At 43.4% G+C, this 18,684-nt stretch overlaps 1 protein-coding gene across 2 annotated transcripts in view; it reads left to right on the top strand.

The window, feature by feature from the left end:
* Nucleotides 1–936: 936 nt before the first annotated feature.
* ST6GALNAC3 (ST6 N-acetylgalactosaminide alpha-2,6-sialyltransferase 3) overlaps nucleotides 937–18,684 on the top strand; it is a 238,857-nt gene continuing 221,109 nt past the window's right edge. The window contains exon 1 of one of the 2 annotated variants that reach the window (XM_028733058.2): nucleotides 937–1,187. In XM_028733058.2, coding sequence (XP_028588891.1) covers nucleotides 1,170–1,187 — 18 coding nt within the window. In that variant the 5' untranslated portion in view covers nucleotides 937–1,169. The remainder of the gene's footprint in view (nucleotides 1,188–18,684) is intronic. The other variant, XM_028733059.2, reaches the window with a different exon arrangement.

The following is an 18,684-nucleotide window of genomic DNA, read 5'->3' as shown; positions in this document are numbered from 1 at the left end:
TTTCTACGTGAGAGATTCCACTTGGATGTTTCTTCCACAAGACTATTTCTCACTGGTAGCACACAGCTGTGTGACACCCCCAGCAAAAGTCTCCCTAGAGCATTTTCAAATACAGAAAGGACTCGAATAACGAACTTTTTTTTTTTTCTTTTAAAGAGTCTTGTGGAGCAGACAGCAGTTTGGATTCACCCTAAATGCCAGGTGATAAGATAAGCAAATCATGGAATAACTTTCGTTTCACTTTCGTTGCCTTTCCAGGAAGCTCAGAACCTATCATTGGGAAACTAATTCCATTTATTTATTCCATTTATCCATAAATTACATTTAGTTATCCATATATTTTCCAAGGATAGGTTCCGAGCTTCCTGGAAACAAATGGAATGGAATTTGCATACGTATTCTTTCCGGTAAGAACAGCAGCATATAAGTAGACACACTCAGGGCAATGCAATCCGGCGTGTGTGTATGTGTTGTGTGTTGTGTGTGTGTGTTGAGTCAGGACTGAGTGAGCCTCTTTCTACCGCAGGCAGTTCTGCAGGACTTTCAGACAAAGGAAAGTTTGTTCTCCAGACGAGGAAAGACTGCAGCGTGGCATTTAATAAATGTTTGCAGATGACTGATTTGTGTATGTGTGTGTTTGTGTTTGTGTCTGCGTGTGTGACCCCTCAACTACTGGGAAACACTCTTGTGCTTGTAAACTGACCAACGCAGCGGAGAAATGTTCCTTTTAAAAAAAAAAATACTGGAATGATCGGAAAGATCATTTAATGAGCAACTCTCTAAAACCCAGAACATCTGCACAGTGCAGATTTGCTTTCGCATACCGTAAAGGCAGAGAGAGCATCCAACTGAGCTTTTCCCTCTTAAATTGAAAAAAAATAAAATCCCCCAGCTAGAGCCATGAATCAAACTCAGTCATGTGACGGAGGGGAGGTACTGGGCTGGCTTGCAGCCAGTGGCAGAAGCTGATGGGTGGAACAAACAGGGCATGAAAAGACTAACATGACTAACGGATCTTAAGAATTGTGGCTCCTTCTCTGGATCTCCAGGAATGTAGGCACGGGCACCCCTCCGCAGCTCTCCGGCCAACCTCCTGCCTCAGACTGGATCTGTTACTCACAAAGCAGATCTCCTTCTGCTTTGCGGGCTGAGGAAGGCTAGGGAAGAACATGGCCTGCATTTTGAAGGTAAACCTCTATCTGTTGCTTGAATGGCTTGGTTAGAGAAAGAGAGAGAGAAACCCGTTTGCTGCTCTGTGTATGCAGTCCTTACATGGTCCTGCTGCAGCTTGGTCGTAATTGTACATTTCTGAGCATTGATCCCCACCCCCCACCCCCAAACCCCCGCCTCCAGCCCCGCTGGAATAAGGAAGACCGAGAGATTCAGAATCGCCCAGCTGTGGCTCATTTCCTCCTCTGCCATTCTTGTCCTTTTTTCCCTTGCATTGTTGGAGCTGCAGGCGAGCAGCTTGCGGGTGTTGGGAAAAGAGGGAGGGAAGGACTGTGCGCAGCAATGATGGGCTAGGCTAAGGAGAGAAGCGCCGGCTTCGCCTGCCTGACTTTCTTGTGTTTAGGTTTAGGAATTGCTGTAGGAGCCACAGTGGGGAGAGAAACAGCATTTCGACTGGGCCGGAGAGGGTGTCGTCTTCTTCCATCGGTGAAAACACCGGAGACGTTTTTCTTCTTCCTCTTCTCCCCTCCCACCCTGCTCTCCTCTTCTTTGGGAACCGACGCTGCAGAACTTATCACTCTTTGCAGATTTGCAACAACCGTACAAGTTGCTCCACAAGCACACGCGCCGACCCCCCCCCCCGACCCCCAGTTTTCAGCAGAGCCCAAACCTGCCCTTAATCTGTTTGAGATGGTCAAACTCCACTCCACAAAACATCTTCTGGCTGGCTTCCTCCCTCGCTGCCTACAGGCAGCAGCGACATCCTTCTGGGTCGTTATCACCTTTAAACCCAGTTCTTTTAGATACAGGGCCATGGGCAAGCCTCTATGCAAATAAATATAGCAGTGGTGGTATATGTGGATGGGGGCCTCCCAGGAGGCAGAAGTGAGGGGTAGAGAGAACACTAGTTGCCTCTCACAAACCACATTTTCAAGATGCATCAGCGCAGCCACCTGAGGCACTTTCTTTCTGGCTTCGAAGTCTCTGCTTTTGCTTTACCTGTAAATGCATGCATGGCCTCTGCAGGCAACACACAAGTCTGATTGTGCAAGTCCTTCCCACTCATTATTCTTGCCCCTTCTTATTAGCCCCCAAGGTTCCTTACTCTGCTTGGTTCAGCTCCTCAGAGTTGTTTACTGAAATAGCTGTCCTTTGCGCGGAAGCCCCCAAACTTGAAAAGCACCCTCCCGGAATGAGAAATTGCAGCCAGCAATATTCTTGTGTTGGCCTTGCATGGTTTCACAATCATAGAATTGTAGAGATGGAAGGGATCCTGAGGACCATCTCTTCCAGGGGTCTGTGACCTTTAAGACAAAAAGAGCCACTTGGACCCATTTCCGAAGGGAAAAAAACCTGGGAGCCGCAAAACCATTGCGACATTTAAAGCATGCGCGCCGCTGCCCTCCGATCTGACAGCGGGTGGGAAGGTGATGTCGGGACAGTGCGTGACTAACGCACGCACCGCCCCCATGCGACGTCACAGCCAGTACAGCACCCGCCACAGTGGGGAGTGTCGGGGCGCACAATGTGCCTCCTCCCCTCGCTAGTATCCGCCCCGGAGCTGCGGCAAAGGTGTAAAAGAGCCACATGCGGCTCCGGAGCCGCGGGTTGCAGACCCCTGATCTAGTCCAACCCCCTGCAATGCAGGAATATGCAGCTGTCCTATCTGGGGATCGAACCTTCTACCTTGGCATTCTCAGCACCATGCTGTAACCAGCTGAGCTATCCAGGTTCTGCTTCTCACAGTGTGCCCTAGGATTAAGATATGCCCAACTTCTTAAAGTCCCTATTAGTACATATGCCAAGGAGGCGGTTTCCAAATATCTCATTAAGAAGCACCATTCCATTTATGGCAATAACTACACAGCTGGAAGAAACCTTATGCTGGGCCAGACCATTGGCCTGTGTAATTGACTACATCATGGGTAAGAAATCACCAGCCCATGGGCCTGTAGCACCTTTGCATCTGGCCTGCAACCTGCCCTCTTCCCCAGGGGCAGAGGGAGGCAGCCACTTCAAGGAACATTTGGTGGGAGGCAGGGAGTGGCCTGTGGCCTGTTGTGACTCTCCAGTGGGACACTCTGTCCTGTGAAGCAAGACTCCACTGCCAGCCTAGTTAGCTTCTGCAGGTGGAAGTGGGAGCGGGCACTGTCTTGCTCTTTGCCCCAGGCAGCAGAATCGCTTTGACTGACCCTGCCTGCCCTCCCCATTACGAGAAGTAAGAGTACAAAACAAACTCCTATTTGTGAAGAAGGGTATTCCCCCACTCCAACCTCAATACTAGAAGTTAAAATACTAGAAATTAAACCTGGGGATTTCTGTGCCACTGAGCTGTCGACCTTCACTAGGCATTAAATCCACAGTCTCAGGGTTAATAGGAAGGCACCCTTATCTACTGAGCCAAAAGGCCCATTGGAGGAAAGCAGCGTTGCAACAAAGCATTGCCAAAATGTGATGCTGAATTTGAGCTGTCCACATTCCTCATTTGGCATTAAGTAGATACCTTCTCCTATGTTTGAAACAGAAGCAAGAATGTGTATCTAGTTTCTGTGCCTTTATAATGTTCACACCTGACCTAGAATTCCTAGAATAATATGTAAGAAGGATTCTTATCAGACTTGGAAAGATGATCTTGCTCAGACCAACCTCTACTCTCCCCACCTCCCCTCTTCCAGAGGCAATTCTTAGACATCACAAAAGTAGCTAATCCCCTTGCTTTTAAGGCTCTGGGCTAATTTAATTATACAGATGGCTATCAGGAAGATGTGGAAAGGTTAACCAGAGCCACTGGCTTAGTCACTGCTACATTGTTCTAAGAAGTTTCCAAACGTTATGGAAACTGGTTAAAATAAACAGAAGTACCTTTAGAAGTGGATGAACAACTCAGTTTCCCCAAGGACTCTCGAAGGAGTCTGACAAGGGGGAGTGAACTGGCCAGGCCTAAATGTGTCACCTCAGAAGCAAGCCCTGTAGAGTTCAGTGAGATTTACTCCCAAATAAGTGGATATAGATTACAGTCTAAAAGTTATTTTTCATATGCCACTATTGGATATAGAAGGTCTTCTTAGGTCTTCTCTGCAGATCTTATAGGTTACCCCCCCAACCCATTATTTAATAGTACTATCAAGATATGACCCTTTCCCAAGCTATTATTTTCCTTCACTGAAAAAGACTTAACAAGCAGGAATTATGTAACCAAACCAGTATTGGCCCGGCTAATGCTTAATCTTGTTATTGCAGGAGGGTGTGAGGATAAAAGGAGGAAGGGATACTGGGAGATTAGCCACACCATAAGGCAAGCGGCAATGTTGTTCCAGTTAAACATCACTCAAGGAAAGTGATCTCAAATAACTTCTCTCCAATGTTTACAGAATTGGCTCCAAATAATGAAAACTGAGTTTACATTCTATGGGGTGGCTTTTTGCTCCCCCTGATTACAAAAACGTCCCATCCAAGCTCTCCAGTGAAACTTATTGCTTGTCTCCAGTAAGGGCTTTTTATTTTTTTGACAGATTTTATTGCAGGGGTCAGCAACCTTTTCCAGCTGTGGGCTAGTCCACCATCCCTCAGACCATGTGATGGGCCGGACTATATTTTTTTGGGGGGAAATGAATGAATTCCTATGCCCCACAAATAACCCAGAGATGCATTTTAAATAAAAGGACACATTCTACTCATGTAAGAACATGCTGATTCCCGGACTGTCCATGGGCCGGATTGAGAAGGCGATTGGGCCGCATCCGGCCCACGGGCCTTAGGTTGCCTACCCCTGTTTTATTGCAATGGCATAGCACTAGGCTATGATGGCTGGCTTCTGTGTTTCCATGATGCTTTTAGCTGCAAGACAAGCAAAAAATAAATCTTAGACTGCAACGGACAATGGTGTAGGAAAGGGCAGTGAAACAGCAAAGTTGTTTACATGGTGGCAACTTTTATCTTCTCACCCCTTGCACATTTTGACTGAGAGATGTATAGTGCATAGTCTCTAGCCTCTTTGAAGGGGCTCTGGTAATGTCTTGCCAGAAATGCCAGAGCTTTGCTCCTGCCTCATCGTATCGCTGGTCAATGCCCCAGCACCTTGTACATTGACTCTATGCCCTACTGATAACTTATTTTTTGGTCAAAGGAAGTTAGGCACTTATATTCTGATTATTGCCATTGGAATTATGTCTGCTCACTTTTCCTCTGGGTTGTACACAACGCAGGTTCTTTAAATATGTGCAGCTGACAGCGGTTCTTACATCAAGCAGTTCTGCACAGTGTTCTGAAGAGAGCTGTAGACACATCGATATGAGACATGTAATTCATTATTTATTTTTAAACTGAATTTGCATAGCTGCCCCATGGCCTAAGTTCTCTGGGCGCCTCATGAAACAATTAAACCATTAAATCAAGCTAGTAAACCTAAAAACACAATTAAAACATCAATGTGTAACTGGGGGAAAAGAACCAAACAAAACACACCTACACACCTTGTCTGCCCCGTACATCATGCAAGAGGCAACGGTTTGCACGAGGCTGTGGTACAATAGAGATGTGGTGCCTCTGAGATATGGGCACTTCTTTTGTTCGCTGTCATCTGTGATAGAACAGGTTTTGCAAGCCTTTGAAAAGTGACAAAACTTACAAAATCTGTTTACTAGAGACAATTGTGGAATGACTCTACACACCACAAACACTGATGCCTTCTCCAGATCTTCTCCATCATTCTGAGGCAACCATTGCATGCCTCTTGTGATAGACTTTGACCAGCCCCTTCTCACACTTTAAAAACATGCATATGTGACCAGTTCCCTACATTTATTTCCCAAAATTTGATTAGGTAATGGTTATGACAAAATTGACCCTTAGCATAATGTCAGGGTACAGTGATCTGAGTTACAAAGGATCTGACTCACCCAGTCCTGACGGTTAACATCTGCTGCTAAATTCGTCATTCCCCTTTAAGATTAATGGGAGCAGAGTCTAAATGGAAATATGTGAAACTTGTTTTCCTTGCTGTTCCAGCAGGTTTTGTGGAAGCCACGTGGCTGTTTAAAAAGCTTGTTTTGTGGTTTCTGAAACCATGAGAAGACCTCTGACCTTGCCTTTAAGAGTAGTTCTTGCAGTTACCTGTAGTGCTTAAACATCTGGGGAAGTTGAGGTGTAGCAACATTGTATTTATGCATGGGGCAGTAGTTATGGTGACAGTAACTACTTCATAAACAGTGACAGCCCATGACTTCCTCAACTGTGAATGAGTGCCTGTGTGCTCCTTCTTCCCCCACCTACCCCTTTCCTGGCCTATTGTTCTGACATTAAGTCACTGCTCCCAGGTTTGAACATAACAAGGACTCTGACTTAATGCAATCTAGGATCGCCATTGTAAAGCTAGTACGGAATGAGGGAATACAAGGCGTGAGTGTGTGTCTATGGCACACATACCATGGTTACTGAAGCTGTGGATGATGGTCCAAACACAGCCAGTGAGTTTTCAAGGGGTTACTTTGCAGCTCTCTGTAATCTGAGTCCATTTCCAATTTCTAGGATTTCGTGCATGTTAGTCTATAGAGGTCTCAAGAGATTTTGCCCTTCCATCAGTTTCATTGGTGGGAAGCTTCTGTCTTCTCCTCCACCCCTTAATAAGAACACTCAGGCTAGCAAATACTGTGTACACCCAGCCTAAATAACCTGCGACTCATGAGGTCAAGCACAACCCATCCATATATTGTGGTCTGCCAAGTACTGGCCAACTCTCTGCACTGTGTTTTTGCAAAATTCCAGACAGGCACTCAAAACAAGTGACTTGCCACAGGTCCTGAGGGCCAACATAGATGGATGATGAGCTGTGGTCAACTTGGTGGGTCACAACTACTGCAAATCCATTATAAACCATGCACTCGTAAGAACAAGTAGTGGTCAGGGATGGTAGGAATTGTAGTCCCAAAACAGCTGGAGGGCCAAGTTTGCCCATCACTGCTTTAAGCTAAGCCATGGCTTAACTCAGTGTGGTGCAGTAGCGAAACAATCAGAGAGGAGCAGAGTGGCTGCATTTTCCTCCCTGGGAGCTCACATACTTGTGCAGCCACACTAAGCCATGGATTGACTTAATTGTGATATGCAAATCAGACCTGTGTCTGTAGTCTTCCTAGCCTCGACATCGCCACAGTCTTTAAATCAGGCTCTAAACACAGAATATTGTTTCTCCTTTTGCACAGCCAATCTATGCCTAAGGGAAAGGGTAGTATTTTTTTTAATGGAAAGTACTATGGCTTATGCGTATTGTCCCTTTTATATTGGCACTGCTGCTTTCCTAAGTTGGAGCCAGATCACAATATGTCTTTAAGAAAAGCAGGACTTTGCTGAGAAAAACTTGCTCAGTTTGGGTGTTGCTCTTAGCTTCAGCAAATAGATTTAGCCAAAGTAACCCCTGGTACTTATGTGATAAAGAAACCCAGCTGGTGTGGTATTGTCTAGATATAATGAGGGCATTTTTCATAGATTATACACTTCCTTTTCCAAGGCTAGCATTTTCTTTTGTAAATCAAATTTCTTGTTCTCCTGATGTCAGCTTTTCATATAAATACAGCAGAGGATTACTGTATAAAGATTAGTGTCTGATCTTGGACGAATATGTAGGTTGGAGCTAAACTGAGAATCCATAAATGTGTTTCCATCATATTTTAGATTTGGCCGATGTGTGTGGTGTCAATAAAGAGTTGGCAGTGTTGAGAAACAAAAGTTGGTGCTGTATTGTGGTTGCTCCCTGTTCCTTGGAATTTGAAAACTGAAGTTTGAGATAGTTATAAAGATGACATAACCAGCATTCATATGAAAAGCCTTCAGTTACAGTGCAATGCTATGCCTGTTAAATCAGAAGTCAGCACCACTGAGTTCAATGGGGCTTTATTTCACATAAGTGTGTACATAAAATTGCACCTTAACTCACTCTCTTGCCGACTCTGTTTTTCTTGACAGAGATATCTCTAAAGTTATGGTCCATTGTAACCCTTTCATGTGGGAAGTATTCGGTTATTCTTATGGTTAGCTGAAGCTACCAAATTTACTGCGGGGAGAATGTGTTGTTCATTACAGAATACATAACTAGTTGGATTAATTGCCACAAAAATGTTCTAACATTTGTATAATTAAACAATCCACTGGCCTTTTAAACTCTGTGTGTATGGCGTATTGTTTTTATTTGTGATGCATTTTTGTGTGTGGTCTAAACCACTGAGCCTAGGGCTTGCTGATCAGAAGGTCGGCAGTTCGAATCTCCGTGACGGGGTGAGCTCCCGTTGCTCATTCCCTGCTCCTGCCCACCTAGCAGTTCAAAAGCACGTAAAGTGCAAGTAGATAAATAGATACTGCTCCGGCAGGAAGGTAAACGGTGTTTCCGTGCACTGCTCTGGTTTGCCAGAAATGGCTTAGTCATGCTGGCCACATGACCTGGAAGCTGTATGCCAGCTCCCGCGGCCATTAAAGCGAGATGAGTGCCGCAACCCCAGCGTCGGCCATGACTGGACCTAACAGTCAGGGGTCCCTTTACCTAATTCAGTAAGACAGCTGGTAGGTTCAGTATTGGTTATTGTGTTGTTTACAATCTGCCTATCCTGAGTGAGAGAGGCAGTGGCTGCATTTCAAGGTAATGCTAAACTGTTGTTTAATGTTATATGAATGAGCCTACGTAGTTATTTCCTAGATTCGTACACTCTCTTCCCCGCCTCCCCTCCCCTCCCTACTGCACAGCCAGGAGTTGTAGTTCCAAAACTAATGCTTAACTGTGGTGTGTCCCTTTGTTCAAACCAACAAACTATGGCTAATGCTAGCTATAGTTTAAAAGAAGTTCGCTTCAAAACAAGGTTTATGAAATGGTTTTGTGTACAAGCTGTCTTGCATTTAATGTTAATTGCTGTTTCTGGTTTGGGCAGACATTGGTTTAAGTGAAAAAGTTTTCAAACATCTGTCAACTCCAAAGATAGCACCTCTGGAGCTCTAGAGATATCATTATAGTGCCTGTAATTGAAGATGGAATGTTCAAAATAGATTGACATTTAGGAATCGTACAAATTTAAAAAGAAAATGGATTGTTTCGTTAGCAATTTTTGAACCAGATGAAAACATTTCAAAAAGTTGGTAAGTGGCCCACAATCCTCATGCTCTTCTCAGAGTGGCTCTGCAGGAATTCTGCTTGCTGACTTTGCTTTCCTGGGGCTGAACCAATTAAGTGAATCCTCTTGTGTGCTGGCTTAAGTAGAGGTCTGCTTCCTTTATGGGTGATTCTCTGCCTGCTAATTTTTCTTTTTTCTTTTAAAGAAAGAAGAACCAGGCCTCACCTTGAATTTTGTTACTGCCCAACCAATTAAAAACACACTTTTACATGATTTGCTCTTTGCACTATATTTAAATTTAAGGACTTTTCATTACCAAAATGATGGAATAATACAGCATCAAGGAGTGACAGCGTATGCTTTATTGGCTCATTACTGTACAATCAAGTAGGGCTGTGAAGCTTCCCCAGGCATGTATTAATAGGCCCATAAAATCACTCCGGAGTATTTTCAATAATAATAATGACCATTATATTTTTTGTGAAGCTAAGAGAATGCATTTTTCTTCCTGTGTATCCCTTGACTTTAAACGTCACCATTCCCACCACAAAGCAAAAACCCACCCACCCCTTTTATTATGTTGTAGCATGGGTTGGCAATGTGGTGCCCCTAGGCACACATGTGCCCTCAGAGGCCTTCCCTGGTGCCCTCAGGCTCTCATTTCCCTCACTTGAAAGAAAGCTTTTTTAGCCAATAGAAGACTTATTTTCAAGCCCGATTGCAGTATGGGGTCAAATACAGGATGCTTACAGCTGGGAGAAGGGAGTGCTGCGGCATGTATGTGGTGCCCACAACAGTTGGAATTGGAAATGTGCCCACAGGCTCAGAAAGCTTAGTTACACATACCTCAGAGTATTTATGGAAGAGAAGAATGTTAGCATTCCCAGAGGAGTTGGCTCTTCTTGCAGACACAGTGGAGAGATAGAAATCAGAAAGTTGTTGATAACTGTGTTACTCTTAACCCTTGCTACATGACATAACAGTCCTCTGTTCCTCTCTCTGAAACATGCAGGCTGTTATGCTGGAGAGAGATTTAAAGGGAGTCAAAGGTGGCATGATGGAACCATTTTTTAATCATGATGCATATCCACATTCCCTCATATCACGATTGTTTTGTAGGGAAGGCACTAAATAAACCTCTTTACAATAGAGATACGTACAGAAAGAGTGCACAACACGACTATGAGCAACACTGCTAGTTCAGTACCATATTTAACATTTTTTGTTCTTATTCTTTTTTTTTTAAAAAAGCCTGTCTCCAGCCTCAGGGTTCCTCAGCAAGAATGATAATGTTATTTACTTATTATGCATTTATTTTTTAAATGTTCTCTGGGTGTCATGCTGCAATATGGAGAGTTCTGTTCACGTGCTTCTCATGCGCTGGAATGCCTTAATGAAGAATGCTGCATATTTCTTTTTTTAGGAGCCATGACTAATTTTAGGTTCAAATACTAGGTTTTCTAACACAAATCCTCCACACGAGGGTTGGATAATGACGCAAAGTCTCAAAAGGGGAAGAAAAGTTTGCCTGAAAGGCTTCTACTGAATCCCATAAGGTGGGAATGTGTTGTTCTAGAGTCCTGTTGCTATGTTCCTTCAGAGACTGAGATTACAGTGTTGGATAAGCTAATCGTTTTTTATTGGCTCTGTGTGTATGTACAAGCTTTCCAGTTTCTTCCTTTGTCAAATTCGCTTCCCATCATATCTGCCTTGATTTGAACTGTATCAAAATTTAAATGTGGGAACTGTGTATTACCAGGTTCTTGTTTTTATGGCCATGGCTAGGTTCTGTAGAATTACGTCAAACTGCTGTTTATGCAAATAGCTAGGAAGAAAACATGGTCAGAGGGAAAAGTATGAAACTGAAGTGGCAATCCCTAATGACAGTGCTAACAGTTTCAGAGTAATTGGGTCACCAGGCAACAGAGCTCATTTGGGATATGGAGGCCTAATTGTCTGAATCTTGCCTGAGGAAATCTTAACTGTTCTTTTGTGACATAATTTTCCTGATCTCTCTCGATCTCTCTCCCTCTCCCCCCCCCCTTTCTCTCTCTCTCACACACACACACACTCTGTCTCTCTTTGCAGTTTGAGCACAAAGTTCTTCAATATTTCTGTTCTGAATACTGGTAGCAAAAGCTGTCAGCCAATACTCTCCATTTTTTCACATATTCCTCCCCTCATCTCCAGTTCTGAAAATTCTGAAGTCTCAGACGCAAACCAGGGAACAATCCCTGTGGTGAAGAGAGAACTCTGCCTTCCTAGTCACCCTGTGTGCTCAGTAGGTTGTGGACCTCAGGAAATGGAGTGTGGCTGCCTTCAAGAACAGCATGAAAATGTTGACAGTAAAAGCAGAAAGATGAAAATGACACAGCCCACCTTCCATTTTCCTCTGCTTCTGAAAGCTGGCAAAGTGTCCCCCACCCCATGTCAAGAAGACCAAGGCTGGTGATGCATCCCAGTGATGCAAGGAACTGTGACTGACCGTGCTTTCCTAATGGCTCTATTAACACTTACTGCCTCAGCTTTATCTGAAAAGTGCCCTGTGAAGCGTTGCATGAACAGAGGCAGAAAGCACTTCATGGGGAAGTGTAATCCATTTATGAAAATACATATCCTTCTAGGAGGAGGCAAATGGAAGGTACATCGGTAGTTCAGGTGTAACCAAGGAAAGGCCTTGTATATTTTTTTAAAAAATCACAACATACTGGAGTTATCTGAAAATTCTTTGCAGATTTAAGAAAAGCCCAAATGTTTTCTAACGTGAGCAGAAGTACTGTAGCTTGTGTAAATGAACACAGTTTAACAGCGCAATGCCTTCCTGAAGTAAGTTTCATTGTGCCTACTGACCAGGGAAAGCTCAGTCGGTAGAGCATGAGACTCTTCATCTCAGGGTTGTGGGTTCGAGCCCTACATTGGGCAAAAGATTCCTGCATTACAAGGGGTTGGACTAGGTGACCCTTGACCCTCCCAACTCTACAATTCTATGATGCTATGATTCTATACTGGCCCATCTTCCTGGTATGTGCATTTGGGATCATAGTCTTATTCTGCAATACCAAACATACTTAAAGAGTAACCCTGTTTATACTTACAGTGGTACCTCTGGTTGCAATCAGGATCCGTTCCGGAGCCCCATTCTCAGCCTGAGCAGAACACAACCCGCATCTGTGTGTGCGTGGGTCGTGATTTGCCATTTCTGCGCATGCGTGTGATGTCATTTTGAGCGTTTGCACATGTGCGCGCAGTGAAACCTGGAAGTAACCCTTTCCGGTACTTCCGGGTCGGCATGGGACGCAACCTGAAAAGATTTAACCTGAAGCATCTTTAACCTGAGGTATGACTGTATTCAGAAGCAAGTCCCAGTGAGTTCAGTGGATGTGCACAGGATTGCAGCTTTACTAGGGAGTTGTTTGGAGAGCAGCCTTCAGTGCCCTGCATTGTTTAACACAGGAGCTACCAAAATGTGGTCCATGGAGCATCAATGGCGTGTGAGATTCATTCAGGTGCTCTGCCATGTGCCTACGGATTTGTGATTGAAGAGCGGTAGACAGCATTTCAATTGCATTAAATAGCCAGATAGATATTTAATTGTGTTTTTATTGCTTTGCTTTCTTATATTGATTTTTATTGTATTACACTTTGAATTCTGTGGAATTCAAATTGTAATATAACAAAATACAATATATAATAAATAAAAGAAGCAATAAAAATACAACTAAAAACCATGCCGCATCTAGAGCAGCACATTACAATTGCTACATTATTAGTCTGCCAGGATCTTCAGCAATTTTGAATAGTTCTGTGGTGGAAGGGGGGCTGGCTTGGGAAGCACTGGTTTAATAAATGTTGTAAGCTACTTTTTGAACTCTGTAAGGATGTTAGGCAGAAACTAAAAAAAAAAAAATCAAATTATTTTTCTCTTTTTATGACTATCAAAGGCAGAATATATTAGGCGGAATAAGCAAGTAAATGCAGATGGGAATGTATGTAAGAATTTGGGTTAATTTTGCACCATTGTAAAGTACACGTAAGTGCAAATATACACAGTCCTTCCTGAAGTAGCTGCTGCCTTTTAGTTTTCATTGTTTTATGATGGTTTATGTTTTGCTTTTATTGTATTTTATGATTGCTATTATTGCCGTACGTTACCCTGGGATCTGTTTCGGTGACGGATGGTTTAGAAAAATTTAAAATTACACCAGTGATAACACTAAAAACACATCCACCCCCGTAAAAGCTCCAAGATCCAATAAATAAATATAACTAAAACCATTTCATAAATTCAGTAACTCAATAAAAACCTGTTTAAGAGAATCAACAGTGAACAACTCTTTTTACAGTCTGCGGAGATGGGGCCATGATGTACCCAGATTTGCAAAACAATCCACAAATGGGAGGCACCTTCTGGGGGGTGGGGAACACGCTTGCTTCTGCCTTAAGGCTTCTGCGAACTTAAGGCTTGTACACACCTTAACAATGAGCACAGCTACAACCTGTCTCTACACATGTATAAGTGTTTGCATGAAAATCTGTACACTTGTTGATCAGTGAAGCTCAATTACTTGCGAGCATAGGAGCACAGGTTGTGCACTCATTGAATGTAACTTGTGAACACCCCTTCTGTTGTTCTCAGAGGCACAAACCTGTGAACAAGGCTTGTACGGATGGTCTCAAAGTGCAGCCCACAGCTTTATGGGCTTTTCAAGGGAGGTGGTTCAAAGTTGATTTAAGTAGCTTTGAAAGGGAGGGGAGGTTTAAAAATCCACCCGACAGCTCCCAGAGACTTTTACTGATAAAAGTTGGCAGATATTTTCATAGGTTGAGCCTTTTTATCAGGGTAATTTGATCATTAGAGCTCCTACTCACGCAGCAGAGACTCAGTTGAGACTTGACCCGGCGCCATATTCTCTGCTACTTGGATGGTCTCAATGTGCAGGCGGGCGAAGAACCACCGTGCCAAACTACTTCTTCTTCTTCTTCTTTTTCTTCTTCCATGTGGATGTCTGCATGGAAGGGCTCCCTGCTTTGGACAGTTGCCCCCAGTAGGATAAACCATCATGCTTGCCCTCGGTGCCTCCTTCAAGTGTTTACAACTCCTGAAAAGGGCTTGAGAGAAAATTGGATGTTTTTCAGTTGTAATGGGGGCACATAGCCACATTTGCCCTCATATCCCTTATTTCACAGTGGGTCCTCTTGTCTCTCTTCCCAACCCCTGCTATAGAAATGGTGTATATCTGTTCAGTTTGCAGCATTGATAACCAAGAGTAGAGCAGAGTAGCTCACCCAGCCTCGGTTGAACACCCCTTTCAGCAGAGGCATTGTTGAGGAGTTCCTTCCTTCAAAACCATAGCAATATGCCAAGTCTATGGGTTCTACTTGTGAATACCAGCAGCTGCCATTTTGGCACATACCTTTCCAGATTGGTGGGCCCCTCTGTTTCACTTCCCAGTTTGCACTATGGGAGCTCATTCATCAGTATGCTTAACCTCCACACACAAACAAAACAGATTATTTAGTGGTTGCTCTCTCATAATTGCTTTCCTTTTGAACACAACCTTTCCCATGCAAGTCACAAAAGGACGTAATGGAACATAATAGGTGTCATTCTCTGTCTGAAAATGCAGCAGGAAGTGGTATAATTTAGCCGATGTCGTTTCTTTGAAGTGTAATGGCAGGTTCAAAGAGTTGCAGCGAAGGAAGTTTAAGGCAGCATATGTTTTGAAACTCTGGCTTCAAATATCCATAATTAATACCACATTAAAAAAAGAGGCTTGTGGCTAAAACTTCCTTCTGGAGTCTCTGAAAGAACAGATAATGAAGTTCAAAGCCTGACTTTAATTTATATTTTTTAACTACTAGAATGCCTCTCCAGTCCCCATGGATTCTCGTGAGTTTATATTTATGCTTATAATGGGTTTCACCTGCTACTTCCATTTCCTGATTTATTACATATTTTATCTCAAGATGATAAAACAGATGAGCTGTTCCCATCTTTGCTATGTTCTTGTCATCTGATTCAGAATGAGGAGTCTGAATAAAGTCCTCCTGGAGATACTCTCTTAGAAGAATCCTATTATATGGAAGCCTCTTTAGCATCTGGAGTAGATCAGTTTTCACATTTAGAAGGCTGGAGAAACTGCACTCATTAGCAGGAAATCAAATTACGGTTACTTAGAAACTGCTGCTTGACAGGTGTAAAGAGATTTTGTACTTACCAAAATGTTAGAGACTTCAGAACTTCAGTCAACATGATTCAAAGAGCCCAAACTAGTTCTGATTCAGCGATAAACAGGATAATTTATGGATTTTCTTTTCCATATAGATCAAATATGAAATGCACTTAACCTTTGCATCATCTTTCTTGTCTGCTGAATTTCAGAGCTTCTTTCATGACAAGATTCTTTGCAAAACTAATGCAAGCAGGCATGCTTTCAGCTTAAATCAGAAATCCCAATGCTGCAAAATGCCAGTTGTGAATTCATTCCTGACTTACAGTGTTCTATACAGAAAGCTACGCATCTCAGTTCCCTCTCTCTCCCTTCCTCTTCTTCTCTCCTGTGGTCCTGTCACTTGCTGACTCACCACCAAGCTGTGCCATCCTCCTTTCGTCTGCCCTCTGCTCCCCACCATAGTCACTCAAGTCTCCTCCCACCTTGCTGGACCTCCACGCTGCCCTGCTTTCTCCTCTACATTGCCCCCAGTCAGTCTGTTCTCCTACCACCCATCTCTCCACATTCCTACAACATTAGTGGCTGGCAGTTCTTTCTTTCTTTACATTTTTACGGGGTGTCTGGGTCCACTGTAAAGCAAAGACCATCAAGGCTCCAGCTGTCTACCGTCTTCATCTTACTCCAGTGCCTCTGGGCCCAGATGGAATTGGTACAAGCAGATTTGGTGTAGCATTGTGGGCATTTTGATAGTACTTTTCAAGTACTCAAAATGGTTCGTGTATATTTTCTCAGCAATCCTGTCAAAAGCCCTCAGTGGGTAAGATTTGACCTTGTGGCTTACACATATTTACACCGAACGCATGTATTTTCCCACTGGCCTGGCATCTTCCTTTCAATACGGAAAAAATATTAAAATAAAAATCAGCTAAATTCCACTCCTTTATTAATTTCTGACATTCAATAATTATGAGTGCCTTTGCACTTCCAAGCTCTGTTACCCTAGATCTGTAACAGAAATAATAAAAAGAAATTGTAGTTTTCTAGAAGTGACTCAGCCAGAGAGAGAAAGAGACTTTTCTAAACCCGCAGGTTTCTCTGGAAATCTGGTGTTAGGAAAGCAGTAGCTCTTTGCCCCGCCTATGCTGTCCTTGTATATTTGAAAATAAACCAAGTATTGCAAGAACAATGTGTCTCCAGTTCTCCACCAAAGGATGCCAAACCCCAAAACCTTTTTCCTGCTGGAGGAAGTGAGATGTGTGCAAAGGGGAAGGAGAAGGAGCTGCCCAGCTGTGTGGTGGTTTAAAATAGTGTAAAACATGCCCCCTGGTCGACTGGATTGGTCAGCAGTGGGGTGTGATGCGGCTGGGACTCCCCAGTGACGTGGGTGGCATCGCCCACTGTACATGTGGCCTGTCTGAAACCCCGCCCCCATGGGAAGGGGAGCGGCCCTGCTGAAGAAAGGCAGTGACATTGCAAAACTTCAGAACACTACTGCTCAGTGTATTGTTTCTACAGCTATCATTGTAACATAGTGAACAATGCAAAGCTAAAAAACAGCAGGCAGGGAAGCATGTGCAGTAGATGTGGCTGAGTTTTGTATATCAGCAGGTTGCACACTCAAGAAGCTTGATGGGTGGCCTTGGACAACTTCTCGTTATTGACTCGCTCTGCCTTCCGGGGTGGCTGTGAGGATAAAACGTGATGGAGGCACTGTAATCCCCACTTAATACTTGGCATAGGGCAAGAGGGAAATCTTGAAAAGATTTGACTTAAAGGAACTAATTCATGACTTCATCCCATTGATTACAGTCTAACACTTAGACATTCATATTCCGTTGAAAACAAACCAATCCTAAACATTAGCAGGCAAAACTTATCCTGCCCCATCATGCATCTTACAAAACTGCTTGAAACTGCAGCCAAACTTCTGCTCCACAATTCCAAGTAGATGTGATTCTTTCAGAGCCAGGGAAAAGCTGGTAGGAGTTTGTGAGCTCAAATCTCTGAATTAATATGCTGTTCTGGTTGCTGCTCATGAAGCTGATAAATCCCTCAGCTGCTTCTCTCTCTGGAATGGAGCGATGGAACCTTGTGAGTGCGAGAGAAAAACTTTTCCAGAATCAGTTCGCTGATTTGCAGCCATTTGCTGCTCTGATTTTCCCCAGGGCTCTCTTCAAAGTCCATATTCAGGTTGATTAAATTTCTCATAGAGAGAATATGACTTTGTGAAATTATACAACAGGGAGTTGGCATGAGGGAGGTGTGTAGCTCATTACCGACAGACCATTTCCATAATGTTTCTTAAATATTAAGCAATGAATAAGGAAATGCCTGATGCGTAAGATCTGTATTAGGACTGAACTAGGGTGATTGGATCCAGCAGTCTGTTCCTGCTGGAAGCTGTGCTTACGAGCTCTGAGAAGTCTGAGGCAATTTTATTTCATCCTTAAATAATTCTGGTTCAGCTTTCGCAAGTATATGTTTAAGCCCTGTTGAGTTTTGCCTGTAAGGCATGTTATACCAGAGCCAGTCGAAAGCCATTTTATAATGGAAACAACAGCAGACTTGACTGGCACCTTCAGATATATGCTGGCACATTTCTCACATATCATGTCTGTTTGTTGTCTTATAGCTGTCATATATGCCTAAGTGAAGGGGCCTTTTCTGATCACGGCAAGACTTGTGCTTGAAACATATGGAAAATATGTGAGTTGTGCTAGCCAATCTCACGTAAATAAATCCAGAGGCAGCAACTGAATTCTCATTTGGAAAAATGTGTACTTCAGTCCTGTGTAGATCAATCATAAACATGTTTACTCAGAGTAAGTCTCATTCAGTTCAGTGGGATTTACTCCCCAGCTTTTATGTTTAGCATCGCAGCCTAAGTTGCTGAGAGGGTACTTTAGGACAGAAGTCCAACGGTGATTTAAATGTTTTAATTTTGAACCTCTACTCTTAGTCTACCACTGCAATGGAGATCTGAGCCCAGTGCAGTGATGGAAAAATCTACCCATCACAGTGCTGAAATGAAAGGAGAGGTTTAAACCTTTTTTCTGAACTGAGTGCTGTGATAGAGCAATTTTCCTTGTCTTGACAGCACTGCCCTGGGAGGAGAGGCATTCCTCCTCTCAGTCCAGGGCTGAAAGATTGGGGCAGTACCTTCTCTCAGCCCAGGTTAAAAGATCGGGGCAGTACCAATGCAAACAAAACTGATTTTGAACATAAATGCATCAAGTTTATTTATTTATTTT

This window comes from Podarcis muralis, chromosome 5 (assembly GCF_964188315.1).
Source record: "Podarcis muralis chromosome 5, rPodMur119.hap1.1, whole genome shotgun sequence".
NCBI lineage: Eukaryota > Metazoa > Chordata > Lepidosauria > Squamata > Lacertidae > Podarcis > Podarcis muralis.
The sequence above is the reverse complement of the archived record's forward strand: the minus strand, read 5'-3'. Positions and strand labels throughout refer to the sequence as shown.